General features: G+C 35.5%; 1 protein-coding gene across 3 annotated transcripts in view; it reads left to right on the top strand.

The window, feature by feature from the left end:
* The window catches only part of FGF12 (fibroblast growth factor 12), a 550,076-nt gene that overhangs the window by 513,043 nt on the left and 16,002 nt on the right, over window positions 1-21,031 (top strand). For all 3 annotated transcript variants that reach the window (XM_077880098.1, XM_077880097.1, XM_077880096.1), the window contains one exon: window positions 12,154-12,352. In XM_077880098.1, the coding sequence (XP_077736224.1) occupies window positions 12,154-12,352 (199 nt within the window). The remainder of the gene's footprint in view (window positions 1-12,153; window positions 12,353-21,031) is intronic.

Below are 21,031 nucleotides of genomic sequence, written 5' to 3'. Positions count from 1 at the left end.
ATAGCCTTCTTACTAGTCAGCTTCATATGTGCATAACCATATACATATATATGAAAAAATATATATGAAAATTTTATGTACACTTAAATATTAAACAGCATTTTATGTATGCAGGGCAGTATGAGTATATAGACCTGAACTGAACAAGACCTGTGACATTTTGGAGTATATCAAAAGAATGAATTTACTCTTAAATGGTTCACATATAATTCTAAAACTATTAATATCAAAAAAGAAGCATTAGCATTCTATTAATATTCTTTAAGACCGAGAATACCATTTGTTTGCTTTGCTTAATACATATTAATGGATTTTATCAAGTTCAAATATATTTGAATTTCTACATAATTGGTTCTCAATTCAAGAAAATAATATCTCTTATAGGCATCCTGCACAAAATTTTTATCTTTTGAAAGCTAACATAGAATGTGAAAAGGTTGTTATTTATATGTGTTTATTCCGTTATATTGTAGGCTCCTTGAGAATGTATGGTACTGTTTACTTTTATCTTCTCTTTTAGATATTTTCTGAAAGAATAAAGGCAATTAATTTGTTGATTGTTGGCTATAACCTTTGAATTTCAATTATAAAACAAAGAAATATGAAAATGTATAGTTGGATTATGAATTTTGTTTGCATGTTGGCTAAAAAGAGGTTTAATTCCAGGAGATACATGGATGCTAGGCTTGATGAACCATTACAAAGGCTATTTCACCAAACTATTCCAGACATTTGTAATGGGCTATATTCATCTATTCCTTACTAATTTACAAACATTTATGGAAAAGCTACCAGGTGCCAGGTACTGTGCCAGATTCAAAAAGTAAGAGAGAAATATTGATCTCAAATAAGCTGTACATAGTAAAGTCATATTTGTAGATACATATAATATGAATTAAAAGTGACCGCTACATCCAGAGAGCCATGGATAAATTGCTTGTGTTGTGGTGATCAGAAGAAAAAAAGATGATTTTTCACCTGACAGTGAGATTTTATGAAGAAAGTTGAATTTGAAGTAGGTTTTAAGAATAATTGAGAGTGCATTTTATTTCTAGTAATTGAGATTTGGATGTACAGATATAGGTGGGAGGATTTGCCACATGTGAAAGCATAGTAGAAGCAACAAGTGAAATATGTATCTAAATTGTGATAGAATCTGAGGGAGATGAAAAAGGCATATAATATATAACCTATTAAGATGGATGCATTTGTATGAGGTGGTTTAGGAACCTGATGATGAAGATAACATGAATTACCCATATTTGTCTGAATCTTTTCTTTTTGTGGATTTGTAATCAAATACTATACAAATAGACAAGTAGGTAAACATTCATGCTTGCAGAACCATTTCATTGGTCTACCATTATTGTTGGGTCTGAGGAGATGTTTTGAGTGACTTGTCACCTTTTAGTTTGCAAAAGAAAATTACTCTAGGACTATGTCGTGAGTCCTGAATCACAAATGAATCAAACTCAAAATGTGCACAAATAGGACCATTAGGTAGTAGGATGGCCATTAAGTTTCAGAATTGCATAGACCTGTCCCTGTTCTTTGACTCCGTGTTCTCTTCGTACAAATGCCAATTCTACTTTGAAGAACACGATCTCTGCTCCATTTACCATCTCCAGGTAAAACCATTAGTCAAATTTACTATGTTTTTATCCTGTTTATATAAAAAATGGTCACCCATTTTTGCCTTTTTGCCTCTTGGTGTGATACCAATGCCTATTCTGTGATTTAAGAGCATGATACCTACAAAATGACTATAAACAAAGTGTATTTGCTGTAACAGGTAACTGGGGTAACGCTGTTAGAGCGATTGAGCCACGTTGGTAGAAGTCATTTGATTAATGGAAAATACACACAATTGTCAGTACAAAGCCTATTTTACCTGGTTATCCTTATCTATGAAAGGGCATAAATCCTAACCAGAGCACTGTAGCCTAGAGAGAGAAGATCCCTGACTAGATACCGTTATTCTAATCCTGACTCTACTGGTATCTAGCAGCATGATCTTAATTGCTTCATTTCCTCCCTCTGAAGACCTTGATTTCTTCATCTCCAAAATGGAGAATCAGACTATATATTTGCAGCTTTAAATTTCAAGGATTCTATGTTCATCATAAGGACAGAACCTACGAATTTCCTTTATTTTTAGTGACTTTTATGAAATCAAACAAGTGTACTTATCATCTCTCTATCCAAGTGACAGTATACTTGAAATATGATAGAGGTAAATTATATTCAATAACCTTGGACTTTAGAGAAAAGCACTAAATGAACCAGGCCCCCTCACTCTTGACTACTCTTTAGTGGTGAATATGTCTACTTTGAATTATCCTTCTGAAGGCTCATCATCACAGCAAGGTACACTGCAGCAAAGATGTTTATTAAAAAAAACAAAACAAAACAAAACTACAACTCTAGCTTTTCAGTTCTATCAGAACTATTTGTCTAGCAGATTATTCTTTAGCCTGTCAAAATAAAGTGACTGGTGTGACTGTATGTGTGGGCTTGATTGACGCTGAGTGGAACACACCTGTGAGATGTGGTTTTGTAGCGTTGCCAGGCATAGAATATCGGGTCGCAGTTTATTCACACCTGCTGGGTACCTACATGATACCAGGACTCATTCTCTTTGCTTTTTTTTTTTAATCTTACATTCCTTCTAGATTAATAAAAGTTTAGTGTTGTGTGCAATATCTTACAGCCACATCGCCGCAGTCCTGCCTCACAGGTGTTCTGCAGCCACAGTGTATCCCAGCCCATATTTCTCTTTCATTGACCATAACAGAAGTTCCTCACTGAGAAATGTTCCAGTCACTGAGCATTGTAATCACTGCCAGGAAGATATTTAAATGAAGAAGTGTAATTTAAACCCAATGAGTAAGCAACACAAGCAAATTCTGAGGTTGTTTCTCCCATTGACAGTGGGAATATTTCTGTAGCATGCCTATAGTGACACATTACCCCAATAAACCTCTTTACTGCATATTCACAGGTGAATTTCCACCATTGTTTGGAAAGCCCACAGTGTTCATGCCAACTTTGGTTGAGATTTAGGTAGTATTGCTGGAGAAATTTGGGGTCCTCTGAATGTTGGGGGATCCAAATTACAGAAAGGCTGGAGAGTGAAAGAAGTAGAGTCCAAAGAAAGATTATGACTTTTTTTTTAAATGTATATTCTTGTACTAGGCTCAAGGTTATTCTGGCACTCTAATCAACTTCACATGAAGGATGGGGTAAAAGATCATGTTTATTCTCCATCACTCAGCTGATCCATTTGGGTGATTTATTTAATGGGGGCTTCACTGATCTTCTTCGTTCAATAACTTTTCACAGGAAGCATACTATTCCTTGATACGGGTTCAGGTGATCCTAGGGTATATCCTCGTCATCATGAGGCTTTTGTTTGTTGTGTGAGCCTGTTTTAAGTAAATTTCTATTTCAGAGGCTAAGTTTTATCACATTTGAAATAGAACTATTTTAAAAGAAGCTGTACTCTACATTAGAGGTCTGAAAGCTGTATTTAGCTCGTAGGTTAATTTTAGTTGACCAACAGTTTCTCCTCCCCCTTAATTTAATTTACTATTTGAAGCAGTAATACATGCACAGAGGAGAGTAAGTCTACTTCTTACCGTTTTACTCTCCAACTATCCAAATCTCTTCCCATGAGAAAAACGCCCGCGCCAGCTTCTTGTGTATCCTTCAAGAACTTTCTTTTCTTTTTTTATATAAATTTTTATTTATTTATGATAGTCACACAGAGAGAGGGAGAGAGAGGCAGAGACACAGGCAGAGGGAGAAGCAGGCTCCATGCACCGGGAGCCCGACGTGGGATTCGATCCCGGGTCTCCAAGATCGTGCCCTGGGCCAAAGGCAGGCGCCAAACCGCTGCTGCGCCACCCAGGGATCCCTTTCAAGAACTTTCTAAACATGATATAAGCAAATACCATTTATGTACATATTTAACACAAATGGTGCCATGTACAAATAAAGACATGCATTTTGGATCTGTGTATATTTAATACAAATGGTAGTATTTATGCAAATACACACACTTACAGATTGCTGCTTTTATTGATCAATGCATCTTAGAGATCTTTCAGTAGCAAAACATGAGTTGCTTTATTGTCATCAGCTGCTGTGTAATATTCCATTGTGTGGACATGGCAAAATATATCTAATCCTCCGTTGAGCTACATTTAGATTATTTCCAGTATTTTGATACTACATGCCACTTTACCGTGAATATAATCTTGAACATAGTCCGTTTTACACACTTGCTTCTATATCTGTAGGTCAAATTCCCAAAAGTGGGTTAATGGGTACATGTATTATAATATGGGAATTTATCTGCATTCCCTGATAGCACTCCCTTGGCTGCATCCTACAAATTTTGACATTTTGTGTTTCATTATTATTCAGCTAGAACTATTTCTAATATCCTTTGTGATTTATTCCTTGACCCATTCTATACAAATCTTTCGTTTAATTCCAAATATTCACAGCTCCTTAAGATACTTGTTTTATTCATTTCTTTTTTAAATATATTTTTAAAAGATTGTATTTATTTATTTGAGAGAGAAAAGAGCACGTGAGAGACAGAGCACAGGAGCAGGGATGAGTGGTAGAGGGAGAGGGAGGAGCAAACTCCTTGCTGAACAGGGAATCCTATATGGGACTTGATCCCAGGACGCTGAGATCAAGACCTGAGCCAAAAGCAGATGCTTAACTGACTGAGCCACCTGGGCACCCTAAGTTTTATTAATTTCTAATTTAATTTAGTTGTCAGTGAAGATACTCTGTAAGATATCAGTCTTTTGACTTATATGAGCTAGCATATAAATATTCATTTTGCTTTTGCTCAGTGTAGTGTTCTACAATATTAATTAAATCATGTTGTTTGATAGTGCTTAGATTTTCTAGATCTCTACTGAATTTTGCCACATATTCTAACAATTATTAAGAGGAGATTATTAAAATTTCTAGTTGTGATTGTGGATTTATTTGTTGGCTCCCTTCAATTCTGTTACTTTGCTTCATATACTTTGAAGGACTGTTACTAGGCACATATGTAAGATTATTACGTCTAAGTCCTGATGGCTTACCTCTGATTGCTATGAAATGCTCCCTTTTACCTCTGACAATGCTCCTTGTCTTGAAGTATCCTTTGTCTGACATTAATATAGCCATATCTACTTTTTATGCTTACTTTTGACTTGTGTGTATCTTCCCCATATTTCTACTTTCAGCCTCCATGAGATATAAGGATATCACCTATAGACAGAATACTGTTGCATTTTGCATTTTTGTTCAGTCTTACAGGTTCTGCCTTTTAATTGCACTGTTTACTTTGTTTACATTGAAAGTGATAATCAATGTGGTTCGGTTTAAATCTACCATTTGCTATTTGTTTTCTATTTATCTCATCTGATTTTTATTTTTCCATTTCCCTCCTAATTTCTTTTTAATTAATATGTTTTATGTTTCATTTAAATCCCTATATTGGTTTCTTAGTTTTACCTTTTGTGTGTGTGTAATATATTTATAGTTTTTGCTCTATAGAATACAACAGGCATTCTTACTTAATGACAGGCTACTTAGAATTAATATTAAGACACTTGACGTAAAATATGAGAGCCATAAAACAATATGTTTCAGTTCAATCTTTGTCCTTTCTACAGTGCAATGTAGAATGTATATACACACACACTTACATTAGAACTCTTTCAATGCAATGTTTTTTTTAATTAAAAGAAGAAAATGTATGTTCCTTTATTTTTTATTTTTATTTTTTTTAAAGATTATATATACTTATTCATGAGAGATAGAGAGAGAGAGAGGCAGAGAAACAGGCAGAGGGAAAAGCAGGCTCCATGCAGGGAGCCAGACGTTGGACTCCATCCCGGCGGGTCTCTAGGATCACGCCCTGGGCCCAAGGCAGTGCTAAACCACTGAGCCACCCAGGGATCCCCTGCATGTTCTTTTATATTTGTCAACATATTTATGATTTTCAGTGCTATTTATCCCTTCCTATATAACCTACTTACCATTTGACATAATTTCCCTTTAGCCTGAATAACATCTTCCAGCGTTTATTATAATGCAAGTCTGCTGGAAGTGAATTCATTTAGTTTATCTGAAAAATCTTCACCTTATCAATTTTGAAGGCTATATGCACTGGATATAGAATTAGGGGTTCAGTTTGTTTTTTATTTTAGCATTTTAATGACTTGATTCCGTTGTCTTGTCTTTTCCATTTGCTTACGATGGTACTTGATTTGTACTTTTCCTTTCTCTGCTTTATTAAAAAATTTTTTCTTTATCTTTATTTTTTGCTTCTGTTTTGTCTATTTCTTTTTCTTTTTCTTTTTCTTTTTTTTAGATTTTATTTATTTATTCATGAGAGACACGGGGTGGGGGGGGCAGAGACACAGGCAGAGGGAAAAGCAGGCTCCACGCAGGGAGCCCGAGGTGGGACTGGATCCCAGGTCTCCAGGATCACGCCCTGGGCTGAAGGCAGGCACTAAACCACTGGGCCACCCGGGGGATCCCCTCTATTTCTTTTTCTTTCACATAGGTTAGATGGTGTCAACAGATTGCTCTTTGTGTGTGTGTGTGTGTGTGTGTGTGTGTGTATGTGTGTGTGTGTTTAAATCTTCATTTATCTGTGTATCTTATCCGGATAATTTCAGTTTATCTGTCTTCAAATTCACTGATGCTTTCATTTGCCACTTTCCAGTTTGTTAATAGGTACATCCAATAATTTTTTTCCCCTCTCAAATACTGACCTTTTTACTTCTCAAATTTTCATTTAGTTCTTTTTTTCCATCATTTCCAATTTTTCTTCTGATATTTCTTATTTGTTTACTCATATGCCCTTTTTAATTTAAATCCTACAACATTTATAGGAGCTATTTTAAAGTCCTTGTCTATTAATTTGGATGTCTGGGTCACCTTCTGTTTTGTGTTTGTTTTTATTGAGTGCTTAATTGGCTGATTATGGGTTACATCACTGTTTGCTTATATCCATGTTTTATGATTTTGTAGTGTATGGTAGATATTTGTATGATATATTGTACAGTGAATTGCACCATCTTTTGATAAAGATGGTGTGTTTATTTCCTGGCATTTAGATAAATTACGAGTAGATCATCTTGATCTTGTTGGGATATGTGTGTGTGTGTTTAGGTCTTAGTTATTTTGCTTCTGTCTTTAATCCAGGGGGTGAGGGGACCTTAATTACGGTGTGGTCATTAACTCTAAACTGGCTGTTCTGAGGTCTCCAGTGAAATGTCCAATATCAAGGTCTTTCCTTTCTGGCTTTTCTAGAAGTTCAGCATTCCTCAGCCCTGCACAACCTCTTGTATCTCTATTGAGTTCTCAGTTCTGTAGTAGTTGCTCTAAACTCGGCCTTGAGGAGTCTTATCCTGAGCATATTCAGTGTATCCATAATCCCAGGATCCTTGGGAAATTCCCATATAATCTCCTGACCTCCATTAGATCAGATTTTTTTCTCTGACACTTTAATCTATAAATTCAAGTCCCCTTAGCATTCCTAAACAACAGTTTCTGCCTCCACAGTTCAAAATAACCACAGTGCAATACTTTAGCTTTACTTCTCCATTCCAGGGTTGAAAAGTACCTCTTGCAGAAAGCCAGGATTAATTTAATACTTATCTCATATATTTTCCTTCTCTCAAAGATCAAAGCCCAGCAATTTCAGTTGATAAGTGTCTGGAAACTGTTGCCTCATATGTTTTGTCCAGTATTTATAATTGTTACATCAGGAAGTTTGATACCAGTTATTCTGACTTCATGGAAGTTGACACATAGAATTTTAAAAATTGGAAAATTTCATGTAAAAATATATTTCCAACCTTACTTGATAATTTCCGGAGCCCCTTGGAGTATTCAAAATGATTTCCCAAAAGGTATAACAGAGGTTATGTTGAAATATGGTAATTTGAAAATGTCCCCACTTCCATCCTTACCCCCAGAGAGGAAAACAGAGACTGAGGCACCAGAGGCCTACCAGAGGATGTATACTCTTCCTGTTTCATCAATGTACTGAAGGTAGTCAATGTACTTGCCTTGATTTGTAAACTCATAGTTACATCCTGTGTCCATGCTCACTTCATAAGAAGTAATGGTGTTTTTAATGGAAAATCACTCTGTTCCCTCAATATCTGCTCTGCCTCTAGAATATTCAGAATTCTGGAAATAATTTTCATGATAACAGTCACTGCAACATGATGTATCTTCTCATCCACCCACCTGCCCTTTCAATTCCCCATTCCTACCTCACTTCCATACTTGCAAGCTATGGGCTAGAGGCTAAGTGAATTGGTTATGTGGCATTATGCCTCTTTAGGAGGTGTGAAGAATCTGAAACTCATGTCACTTATCTCAGATTGATAAAAAACATCCTCTACCGGAAAAAGAAATCATCTATTTATCTGTATACTTTATAACAATGGCCAAATTGATCCTTAAGCAGCATTGTCATATAGGGAAAAACATTATTGAATTCTACAATTGGAGTGACTTTTCTCAACCGACTGCTCAGGCTAACCTTTCTCATTTGTAATATCATATATAACCGAAAAAGTGTTAACTAGATGTAAATAAAGTGAGTGACATGCCAGGTACTAAGTTAGGCACATCTTTATTGTCTAATGATTCAATCTTATAGTGAAAGTATAATTAATATTAACTTATAGATCATAAAACTGAGCTTCAGAGAAATTAAATGACTTGTCCAAATAAAAAAATTGGAGATTTGAATCTTTATGTCTGCCTCCAAAATTGTTTCCAATGTACCACAGTTTTCATTATTTTCTGATGATATAAATTTACTGTTGTCTTGTAAGATAATGCAAAGACTGTGTTAACAAAGAAGCTTTGTTTTTAGAAAAATCAGTTCAGTAGTTTTCCAGTAAAAATTATCTCAAAAGTATATAGGTAACGATTCCATATATGCTAAATTTTTTTAAGTTATAAAATTAGATTTGTTCTATTAAAGCAACTTAGTTTTTTAAAAAATACTTCATTTGAGATAATGTATTTTAGCATTTTCTTTGCCGCTTGTCAGGATGGAAAACAAAAGTTCTCTTGCTTGACTTAATATCATTATATCTGACAACACAGTTGATGGAGCAACTGCTAATATGCCAAGGATTTTCAAATTCTGTACATCTAAAAGCCATTAAGGAAGTTAAGAAATCAAAAGATTCACATCCACATATTCAAGAGTTATAACCAAAGGAACTATCTATCTCTAGAGTTGTTGGACATAAATTGTGTTGCAAGACTCAAGTCTTTAATTTCTTTCTTCTTTATACACAATCTAATAAAAAAGTAGCACAGCAAACAGGGAGATGTTTTTGTAGATAAAAAAAAGATTTTGGTTTTTAAATGGAAAGGAAAAAAATCAATATAGAGGGCCCTTTTTATCTAGCATATGTTTGGAAAGTCAGTAATTTTTACATATCATAGAGTCATTAGTCATAACTACTTGTATAATAGCAAAGTTTATTTTCTTTGATTACATTTTCTATTTGATATTCTAAATAACAATATATCATCACAATTTTTTATAGGTAAGCACTGTTTTTCTTTTTTTTAATTACAATATCTTGGGATGCCTGGGTGGCTCAGCAGTTGAGCATCTGCCTTTGGCTCAGGGCGTGATCCCGGGATCCTGGATCAAGTCCCACATCGGGCTTCTTGCAGGGAGCCTACTTCTCCCTCTGCCTGTCTTTCTGCCTCTCTCTCTGTGCATCTCTCATGAATAAATAAATAAAATCTTAAAAAAATAACAATATCTCATATGGACTCCTTAATTTTAAGAAATTATTTAACCATTGAATATGAATGATAAGCTATGGAACATTTAAATCAAAAGGGATATTTGAGATTACCAAGTTCAACAAGGTTCTCTTTTACACTTAGAGGAACAAGGAACCTAAGACAGAAAGTGATCTTCCCAATTTGAACACAGGTTACAGAAATATGGGAATAAAAGGTTTTATGAAGATTTCCATCAAATTATTTTGATTCAGAGTATATATTTTTTAATTCCAACTACTATGGATAGATGGGATATGAGGGGAATTAACAATCATGGTGCTTACTTTCATGGAGCTTAATTCATATGTAATATGCCAGCTAGTGTTAAGCTATGGAGGAAAAAAAGCAAGGTAAAGGATTAGAAAGTGAGGAGGTGCTAAATTATATAAAGCAGTCAGGAAAGCTCTCTGAGATACTCACATTTGAGCAGTGACCTGAATGAAATGAGAGATCAAACCATATTAATATGAAGGCATTTTCAAGAACTGAGGATCTCAATTGTGAGGGACTTGAAATGGGTTATGCTTGTTGTTTTTGAGAAACAGCAAAGAGAGCAGTGGCTACAGTGCAATAAAGTGTTCATTCATCCATTGTACATGTCGTGGAGTATTGTATCTAGAACAGGAAGGAGGAAATGGAGATGTACAAAGAATGGGATGGAGTTAAATTGTAATTATGCTACCATTTAATTATATTAACTATACGGAATTGTATGTTATGTATTCCTAGTTGAGTTGGAAAGCATACACTCTGGAAGTAAAGCTAGGAGGAGCAAAAGTGGTTGTGAGTAATGTCACTATAAAATGTAGAGACTTTTTAGGTTTTTGATTCTTAAGCCACTAGGTTTATTTAAAATTGAGAGTGTCCTATGGTATTATATTGTTATTATCAATATAATATAGATAGTATTTATTATCAATATTTATCAATAATATATAATCTATCTGTATTATATATACATATGTATATAATATTCACAATTGCCTTCCCATTCCCCTCCCCATCATTTCACTCTCATTTTCCTGCTCTATAATTTTAGAACCATTTAAAATCAAGAGAGTCTCTTAAGCAGTGTCTTTTTATCACTGAAGGCCTTTACTAACACCCATCGATGAATCACTGTAGCTTTCTGCAAATGAATCCTGGGGACTAGTCTGTGAGTATCACCTAGATGGACATGGTTTCAACCCAGCATTAGTCCCGCATATTTCTAGTAACTTAACTGCAGGTGTAACACATTAAACCATTGGAACCTTACACTTAAAGGATTACGAGGAAGAGATTCTTCTAGTACGTTACAAGGACAGCAGTGATGATTGTGAATGTGTTTTATATATAGGATTCTTATTTACATGTGGTTGAAGAAGATGCTATCACATTTGCTTTTCTTCTCATCTTAGAAGGGGAGGAATTTCTTCATTCCATGACAAATATTTTTTCCATTTGTAATATTAGGATTTGATTTCATTGTATTGATTATAAAATCTCATTGTAAGTCACTGAACAAGACTCAAACAGAAAAGGTCATCTTGTGAGAGGCAGTGATTGTGAAGCATGAAATGTGAGTTCTGGCATCGATGCAGTAATGTGTGGTGTGTGTGTGTGTGTGTGTGTGTGTGCATGTATAACTTAATCAGATAACCTTTTGGTTGTCTCACTTATCCAATGATAAAGTTGAAGTCGAGGATTTTTAAAGTTCCTTCTTGAATTAAAACTTTTATTCTATGTTTCACTGAAGATCATACAACATAGTAGCAATATTTATTTACTCCTTGTCCCTGGGTATATTGCCTGAAATTTTTATTATTAAGTTGAAAAATTTTACAAGCTTTGACTGTGTAATACATTTATGTACATTTAAGGGTAGTCCCTTCAAAAACATCTGTGAGCCTGTGTGTGCTGTGGTTGTATTTGATTTTGGTTCCCAGGCATACATTTTACATGATAAGAACCACTAAAATGTGCAATAGTCAATCTTTTAAATTTACAAAACATTTTACTGGGACCAGACCTGGGCACAGCCTTGCATGATGTTAGCCCAACAAGTGATTCAAGCTGGACAGTTGTGTTCTGTGAAATAAAGGTTGTTTAGAAAAGAAATCTTGCTTCTTGATTTTGTATGATGAATCTTTGAAACCAAGTGCCACTAGAAATTATGTGTAATTGCCTCTGATTTGTTCTTGTTTTTTTTTCCTCCAATTTGTTCTTAATACAGGACCTATATTTCAAGTTCATTGGATTTAAGCATTTGCTATTTCACTTTTAAATCTTTTGTCTCTTTTGTACCTTCTTCTGCAGGATGTTTTCACTCCAGAATGCAAATTTAAGGAATCTGTATTTGAAAACTACTATGTGATTTATTCTTCTACACTGTACCGTCAGCAAGAATCAGGCCGAGCATGGTTTTTGGGACTCAATAAAGAAGGTCAAATTATGAAGGGAAACAGAGTGAAGAAAACCAAGCCCTCATCACATTTTGTACCAAAACCTATTGAAGGTATGAAATGAACTTCTTTTCTTTTAGACTTTGATTTCTGTGTGTTGATGCCAATTTTGTTCCTTATCCCCTGTTCGGTGGAGTTTACTTAGGATGCAACCGATCAAAACAAAGTTTCAGAAAACATGATAGGACTTCTTACTTAAAAGAGAAAAAAAATTCTCTTATAAATACTTGACACTTATTTAAAAAAAAAAAAACTGCCTGAATATAGAAGCAAGAAAATTCTTGAAAGTAGAAAAATAGTGCTAGTTACCATTTGGAATGTAATTTCCCTCTCTGTTGAACACAAGAATTTAATTTCTCAAGCTACACTCTTGAAAAGACAATCATGCTATTATGGTTATTTAAAGTTTGCAAAAAACCTTTAGAAATATGTTTATATCCTAATCTATACATTTTTGTGAACAAATCTAACAATATGGTGTATTAATTTTTCTTTGTGTTTTCTAAGGAAAGAAAATAGTATGCTACTTATTGTGACCAATAAATATTTGCAGTATTCAATTTTTCCCTTCTCAGTCGAGCCTATAACCTCCCTTCTCATGATCATTTAATACTTATTTTCAAATTGATTGATGAAACGAATAATTTTATGGCAAGGAAATCCATTTTGGGTGACTTGTTCCTTACAGGAAATGAGAATATACCATTGGAGTAACCACTTTTGCTATATTCAGTCAAGGTTTTTAACATAGGGTTTGAAGTAGCGGTGACCTAGACATTTACCGATAACCTTCCTTTCTGAAAGTCACATTATAATCACTTAAAACATTAGTTCAGCCTCTTTGTCTGTGGAAATGAGGGAATTGAGGCAATGTATTACAATTCTGCAATTTAGCCAGCCTTTGTGTCCCCTGAATATCTATAAGGCATGTCAGGTCAGCCAGTGTAGGATCACAATGGCTGTTGCACAGTACCTATGAGTGTAACAGTCAACAAACATTTGTTCAGTCAACATTATGTTCAAAGCACAGGGAGGGACCTGTGGCATTTGGAGGGACCTGTGGCATTTGAAGCTCCTGGTCCCTCTCAAAACTCCTCTCAGACCCTGTGCTTTTAACCACACAAAACAGAACTTTCCTTCATGTAATGTATTTTTTTAAAGATTTTATTTATTTATTCATGAGAGACACAGAGATAGAGGCAGAGACACAAGTAGAGGGAGAAGCAGACTCCCTGCAGGGTGAGGGGCCTCTCTGTCACTTTATTGTCATATATAATCCTTTCCCCTAGAACTGATCACATTGTATTAAATTTACCTGTTTGCCACACTATCCCGTTATCCATGGCTTGATCATTTTTTGGATGCGTGGAACAAGTTTTATTTTTCGTCATATATCCTTGTTTCTTGTAATATCTTGCATATCATAAAGAGATATTCAATAATCTGTTGTCAATTGGATAAGTGCACACATGAATAAACAAATGAATAGGTAAGTATGAAAACAAAAAAGAATTACATATGCTCCAGATAACCTCATAATATTCTTAGATATGAAATATGTGTATTGATGGGAATAGTACAATGTAAAAAAGTTATGTACTACATGTTGCCAGAATGATATTGGGATTTAAGGAAAGAGCTATCACTTCCACCAAACAAGAAAAAAAAAAGATATTGAAAAGCTGATTATTTAAATGTAATTTCAAGGCTAGGCCAGGTCAGACCATTAGAGGTGAGAGGTAGAGCTCCAGAGACAAAAACACTCCAGGTGCAGTGTGAATAAACTATTAAAACATTTGCATCATTTTTTTAAATTGGAGCATAATTAACATACATGTTATACATGTATGTAACATACGCATTATATTCATCTCAGCTGTGCAATATAATGATTGAACAATTCTATACATTTTTCAGTACTTATCAAGATAAATGTACTCTTAATATCCTTTATCTATTTCACCCATTCCCCTGCCCACATCCCCTCTGTCACATCATTTTTATTTGTGCATTTAAACAGACTTTTTGTTGTTGTTGAAACAAAAGTAGCACAAGCTTGTTAACAATATTCGAAAATTCAGGAAAGTGTAAAAGGAAAGGAAAAATCCACTTGTTTTATTTGCTCTTTTTGTAGATAATGCTTTTCATACCGACTCCCCCACAAAAGAAAAAACACACCTATAATTTACCCACCTAATCATGACTGCTGTCTGCACTTTGGCTAGTCAAGTTTCTTGAGATTGTATGACCATGTACACATTTCCAAGAGTGATGCATTCAGTGACCATATTCCTAGTCTTACAGCTGCTTAAATTCTAAATTTATTGCTGCATTTCAGTACAAACATAGAAAGAGGCTACTAGACAGTCCTGATTGTCTACTTTAGAATTAGATTTGGCTAGGTACGATAGAAAACCCATGTTAAGAACAGCTTAATCATACAGAGTTTTATTCTCACAAACCAAATCAAGAAACCTGCTGTGTAGGGCCAGTTCTGTGGCTTCCCAATTGTTAGGGACCTCAACTATGTCCAGCTCTGAGAGCCACTCTCCCTAGTGTGTTGTACAGTTGCACCACACAATGGCTCTCGATTGACTTTTATGCCCATGGTCCAACCAGCATCTTCATCCTAGACAGAGGGAAGAAGAAGGGATGAAAAGGGCAGAGGCAAACCCCGTGCCAGTGTTCTCTTCAAGAAGGTCCCCTTCGGTTGCCATAAGATACTTACATCATGCTGAGTACAGCCCAGGCAGGATGTTGCATTAGGTGCAGGGAAGCCTAGCAATGTACTATTTCTTCTGGATCACTACATGCCAAATAAATGCTCAGGTATTTTTAGAGAATAACAGACCGGGACAGTAAGATCCTCTGCTTCAGCTTGCCATCATCTTAACTTTAGAAGAGCCCTGATTTCCTAATTTTCTTATTAAGAGCTTTTGGTTCATTGTTTTATTCTTAATTTTTCTTATTTATTGATGTCTTAGAATGATTTTCCTTTTGTTCTGAGGGGGAAAAGAAAGTTCATTCTAAATCAGAATCACTAATATTTAGATATGTTTCCAAGGCTCTTCATCTCTTTTTGGATGATGGGAATGAAAATTTAGGTATGGAATATGTAGAATTTGATAAGCATCGCTTGCAAAGATGAAAACAAGAATGCATTTGTTTCAGAACAAAGACTTTTTAATTCCCTAGAAATGTCTTTGACTTTTGTCTTAGCAAGTTTCACTTTTTTGAACAAATTAGCTAACAGTTCTATAAATGCTTGCTTCCAACAGGTATTGTGCTAAACCTGTCTCAGTTATCCCCTCTTTTATTATTCATTCCATTTCTATGAAATGGATTCTAATATTAATATAATTTTACAAATGTGGAAAATGAAGCACAGAGACATTAAGTAATTTGTGCCATATCAAGCAGCTTGTAAGTGGCAGAGTCAGTATCCAAGCCAAGGCATTCTGGCTCAAGCAAGCAAGTGCTTAATCTTTGTGAAGACAAGTGAAACTGCTTACAGTCTGAAGTCTGAAATGTAACCTCAATATAGCATAGTATGACCCTAGCAAGGGCTTTTGAATAAATGTCTCCTATTTGCTTCTCTCCTTTTTAAATGGAATCTACATGCTCCTCAGAAATAAAAGTGTTTTCAGATTCATGGAGACACTCATGTTTTTATATTGTAACAGACCTAAGAAATTGGTCAGCTCTCCCACACCTTTTTTGTACTTTGATATCATTATTATAATGCAAAAATGTGAACAAATTCCCAGTGCTTCTCCATGCAGCTATGCTTTATATTATCAAGTGATATAATTATATCATTACCATTATTATCAAAGATATGTGCACTTGAGGTTTTGTTAGGCATTATTCTACTATGCAGTGAGAACTTCTTTCTCCTTGCTGGGATCCCCAAGCTACTCGTGCCACCACTATTACTACTACTATTACTAGTCTTACTGCATCTATATAGTTTACTGTTGGCTAGGCAGGTTGCATATGTTACCATCATTAAACCTCACAACAACCTTTTCTTATTACCCGCATTTTATAGGTGAAGAAACCAATATTTAAAGTAATTAAGTAATAAGCTGTCCAATCAAAGGGCTAGATTAATACAGTGCTGGGATTGCAGTCTAGGAAGCCTACTGCCAAAGTCTATACACCTACTCCGTATACTATATTGCTCTTCAATCTGAAATAAGCCTGTGGATATGCTGATAATTAGAAAAATTAGCCATAGCAAAGTAGAAGTGTTATACTATGATACAACTTGAATAGTAAGCTCTAAACCATGCAAAATGGACAAAAGCATACATGCTATGACAAGATAAGTTCATTGTGGTAGATAATCAGATAGGATAGTTATAGGAATGCCATGTTGAAACTAGGCAAAAAAGGATTAAGAATACATCATTTCTTTTTCAATGAATTTTAGCAGGCTTCATTTCCTACTCTGCAAAAGAATTTGGAGCAGATGATTCCTCAAGTTCCTTAATAATGGCATTCTGTGCATGCTTTATAAGCACTTTATTGTAAAACCATGTCCCTTCATGGAATCTAGCTTAGGATTTATAAATAAAATGATTCTAAACACATTTCCTTTATTGAATTAGTGAATGAATAAAGTACAGTTTTATGAGCTATTCCCATAATGGATGATTCATGAATTTTTTTAGGAGGAGTAGAATGAAAGACTTTCTAGCCATAACTCGTTGTAAAGAAAGTTTTTGGTAATATATTTTTCCATAGGACAATTATAAAGCAGAAGGCATTTTCAGAAAAGAAAGAAAATGACGTCTTTATAAGAGGTTGGCCATATGGCTGGCTAACCAGAAAGGTTGTCAGTTATCTTTAGTTTTTAAAGGAATTTTTATAAACCTGTAAACCTACCATTGTACGGTTACCAAGAGAGTCCAGTATTGACTGTGGCCTATAAATGTTCCCCCTCTTTTGGGAAGGGGATTAACCACTTACAGAAGGAAAGTCGGAGAAGGTTTGTTTCATTTTTCAAATAGCTCTTCTTTTTCTCAAATCCTGATGATGATATCATTTTGAATGTCAGGATTCCCAAAATTAAACGCTGCCAGTCCCAGGATCTTTCAGTCCTTCACTGATTATTGGATAATGACCCACCAGCCCCTTTCCTATCACGGTCTCACTCTCCAGCCTGGGTTTAGAACACAGGTGGTGTTAATGAAGGGTTGCAAGGGCATCTATTCAGACAGATGGACGGACTTGATATTTAAACCCATTACTATGTACACTTGCATGTCAGCCTTTACTTACATGGGTCCCCTCCCCTGGAATTTAAGACAACGGCACAGGCTTCTTGATTCCCAGTTTTGCCTTTTCAGAGCATTGTTCACACCACAGATAAGTAACTCCCCCAGATTTAAATAGTCTTGGTGGTAATCTCTCTCTGTAGCTTCAGATGCAGCAGCCAAATACTCTTTGACAAAGAACAAGATGCAGTCTCCTCCTTTTCTCTTCCCTCCTCCAAGAAGCACATTACTCAGCTCCTGCAGGTGGTTGGGTATTCAGAATCTAGTTCCTCCCTCCTGGAAGAATATGTGCACTTTCCAAAGACTTAAGCTTCAAGAACTTAATCATGGAGAGAGAAATATGTTTCTACAGTAAAATTAGTAAATATCAATTGAGAGACATTGCTACAGAAATATTAAACTCTAAATGAAGGAACATTTGCTAATTTCCACCAATATATTTTCCAGTGGGGAGATAAGACTGACTCTCTCTCTCTCTCTCTCTCTCTCTCTCTCTCTCTCTCTGTCACACACACACACACGCACGCACATAAATGATCCATCTTTTCCTGTTGATTTAAGCTAATAGAACCTGATTTAAGTGCCAGCAGTATAACATAGAACAGTGTTTCCCAAACATCAATATCTGAACCATCTGGAGTGTTTAAAAAGTACAGATTCTCAGGCCAGATCTCCAGAGTGTTCTCATTTTATTGTCCAAGTGATTATGATGGCAACCTGGATCCAGACTTAGTGTTCTAAACTGAATTTGGTGATTCTAGGCTCATTTTGATCAAATATTCAGATTATTGTGATCAATGTATTGGACTAAGCCTAATCTACCATAGAGTAAATGGACACTGACACCATGGAGTTACATATATTAAACATGTTAAATTTTGCCATTTCCTACTGCTATTAAGATGGCTGTATTCTAATGCTGAATTAAATTATTATACTAAGTTAGAGCTAACACCAATTATTGCACTGAGTTGACACTGAGAAAAAGTAACCTAATACAAATCAATTAATCAAGGATAAATAAATATCTAATTCTTCTGATAAAAATTTTGCAAATGATTTGCTAAGTAATTTTGAGAAAATAATTTATCTTCTTCAACCTCAGTAATTTCCAAAGATGAAGTTGATTACAAATGCCATCTGTTTCATAGGAATAAAAGGAAGATAAGACCTTGTAAGAAAGTTGTGTATCCCAAAATTGTCAGATCAATCCAAAGTGCATTTTTCGTTTGCCCTTGGAAACTGGACATTGTGTTATTGGGTTACGTCCTGGAGAAACTGTGAAGTATGGTATTCATACCTGTGAGGTATGGTATTCACTAAGGGATTAGAGAACGAAAATTGAAATTTGGAAGGAAAATCATCTCTTCAAAGACTATATAATGAGATACCAGAGAACTGAACAAATCAGGGTCCCTAATGCTTTAGAGTCCTAATTGGGAGGATACTAATGGCAAATTGATTTTGATATTTTTTTTCAATTGACTGGAAAGAAAACTAAATGATTTTTTCCCCCAGGATCCTCTTTTGGACCTAACCATACTAAAAGACAAACACAGAGCAAAAAAATACCTACCATGGATGCTTTCGATTGTTTTAATCGTAGCAAATGGCTGCAATTCTCTTTTTCTCTCTCATTCTCACTTTCTCTCCAGCTTTTGAGTTTTGGATCTCTGCCAGCCTGTGACAACTTCTCCCAAGCCAGTGTAACTCATTCAAAGAAGCATCTTCCTGGCTTCGAATTTAGTCTTTAATAAAACCCTCCTACCTCTCCCTGCCACATTCTTCTTCCATATCTATCTCTCTCCTGAACACAAATATTGCTTCTGATCTCTTTCTAAATGAAGATATAGATCTTTGTGTTCACAGTGCCTCTTAACTCTTTTTAATAAGTATTTACAGCATATTGGGTGCACTCCTTTGGCAATACATAGCTTCTGAACCAGCACTTAAAATTCTTCTACAGTTCCAAAGGGATTCCATGTGACATTAATTAAGGTGTGAAATTGCTTCATGTTAATTGCTCACACCCTTCCATGATCTGCGATTAAAACAATTAAATATCTTTAATGGTACATTAACTAACAGAGCAATCTAACCTTTCTACTTCTTAGCAATTACAGAGGGCCAAGGAAAATTCAATTAAATTGGTAGTAATAAAAAGAGTAGTCATATTTCATTCTTCTTTGATGGAAACTGATATAGGATAGGGGTTCTTTCTAGAGTGCCCTTTATATGAGCTTTATCAGAAACTGGAGTTTCATTGCCTCCATTTGGAAAACAATTTGTCAGCAGCAGCTCCAATCGCCCTCCACCCAGGTTTTCCGATCTCCCTAATAGAGCAACACTGATACTGAACGATTTATACCTACTTCTTCCCATAACTACAAGAACACTCACTTTTTAAGTGATTTGTAGGAAGCCAAAAGTAATATAAGTAATAATTAGTAGCAATGGTACTGCTGTATATGCCACTTGTGTGGCTCATTATTTTTAACATGCTTCCCTAGCCATAGTATCACTTGATGGGCACTAACACTTTGCGCATATGCAGGTTAAGAGTATCATCCCAATTTTAAAGATAGGAAACTGAGTTTAAGAGAGGTTAAATAACTGACCCAGGTCCATATAGTTAGAAAGGGGCTAAAACTATGACCAGAGCTGTTATCTCTATCAGACTGCCAAAAGGATCCAGTTAGCTGCTGGAGGATTGACCAATGTCTATAACATACAGTTAGTAGTGACTAACAAGAGTGATTTCATTGGTGTAGCAGGGAGTAAGTCTAATTGGAGTGGATTCAAGTTATCACAAGAAGTAAAGAGAAGAAGAAAGTAATATGAAATCACACTGTAGAGGAGCTCTGCTATAAAAAGAGAGAGAGAGAGAGAGAGAGAGAGAGAGAGAGAAATAGGAAGCTAGCTAGAGAGAAACATTGTGGTTACAGAGTGTAATTTGTTTGCTTGTTTGTTTAAAGCTATCACAGCACATGTATAGACTGATGGGAATAATTGAGGAGAAGTTAAGATTTGGCATCCCAGGAGAGATGGCCACTGAATAACACTGACCAAAGGGGGTGGGATCACGTGAGCATGGAAGTGGGAAGTGGAGGGTGAGATGTACACAGGCCATGGGAAGAGTTCAAGCACTAGAACACATGTGAGCACATATATGCAGGTTGGTCATTTTCATGGTGGAAATACAAAAACTTTCTCCTCTGCTTCTTTTTTTTTTTTAATTTTTTATTTATTTGTGATAGTCACAGAGAGAGAGAGAGTGAGGCAGAGACACGGGCAGAGGGAGAAGCAGGTTCCATGCACCGGGAGCCTGATGTGGGACTCATCCGCCCTGGGCCAAAGGCAGGCGCCAAACCGCTGCGCCACCCAGGGATCCCTTTCTCCTCTGCTTCTAAGTGGAATACAAAGCAAGGTGGTTTGCTGATAAAAAAGGAA

Source organism: Canis aureus, chromosome 31, assembly GCF_053574225.1.
Source record: "Canis aureus isolate CA01 chromosome 31, VMU_Caureus_v.1.0, whole genome shotgun sequence".
Taxonomy (NCBI): Eukaryota; Metazoa; Chordata; class Mammalia; order Carnivora; family Canidae; genus Canis; species Canis aureus.
Note: the sequence above shows the minus strand (reverse complement) of the source record. Positions and strands in the feature narration are given on the sequence as shown.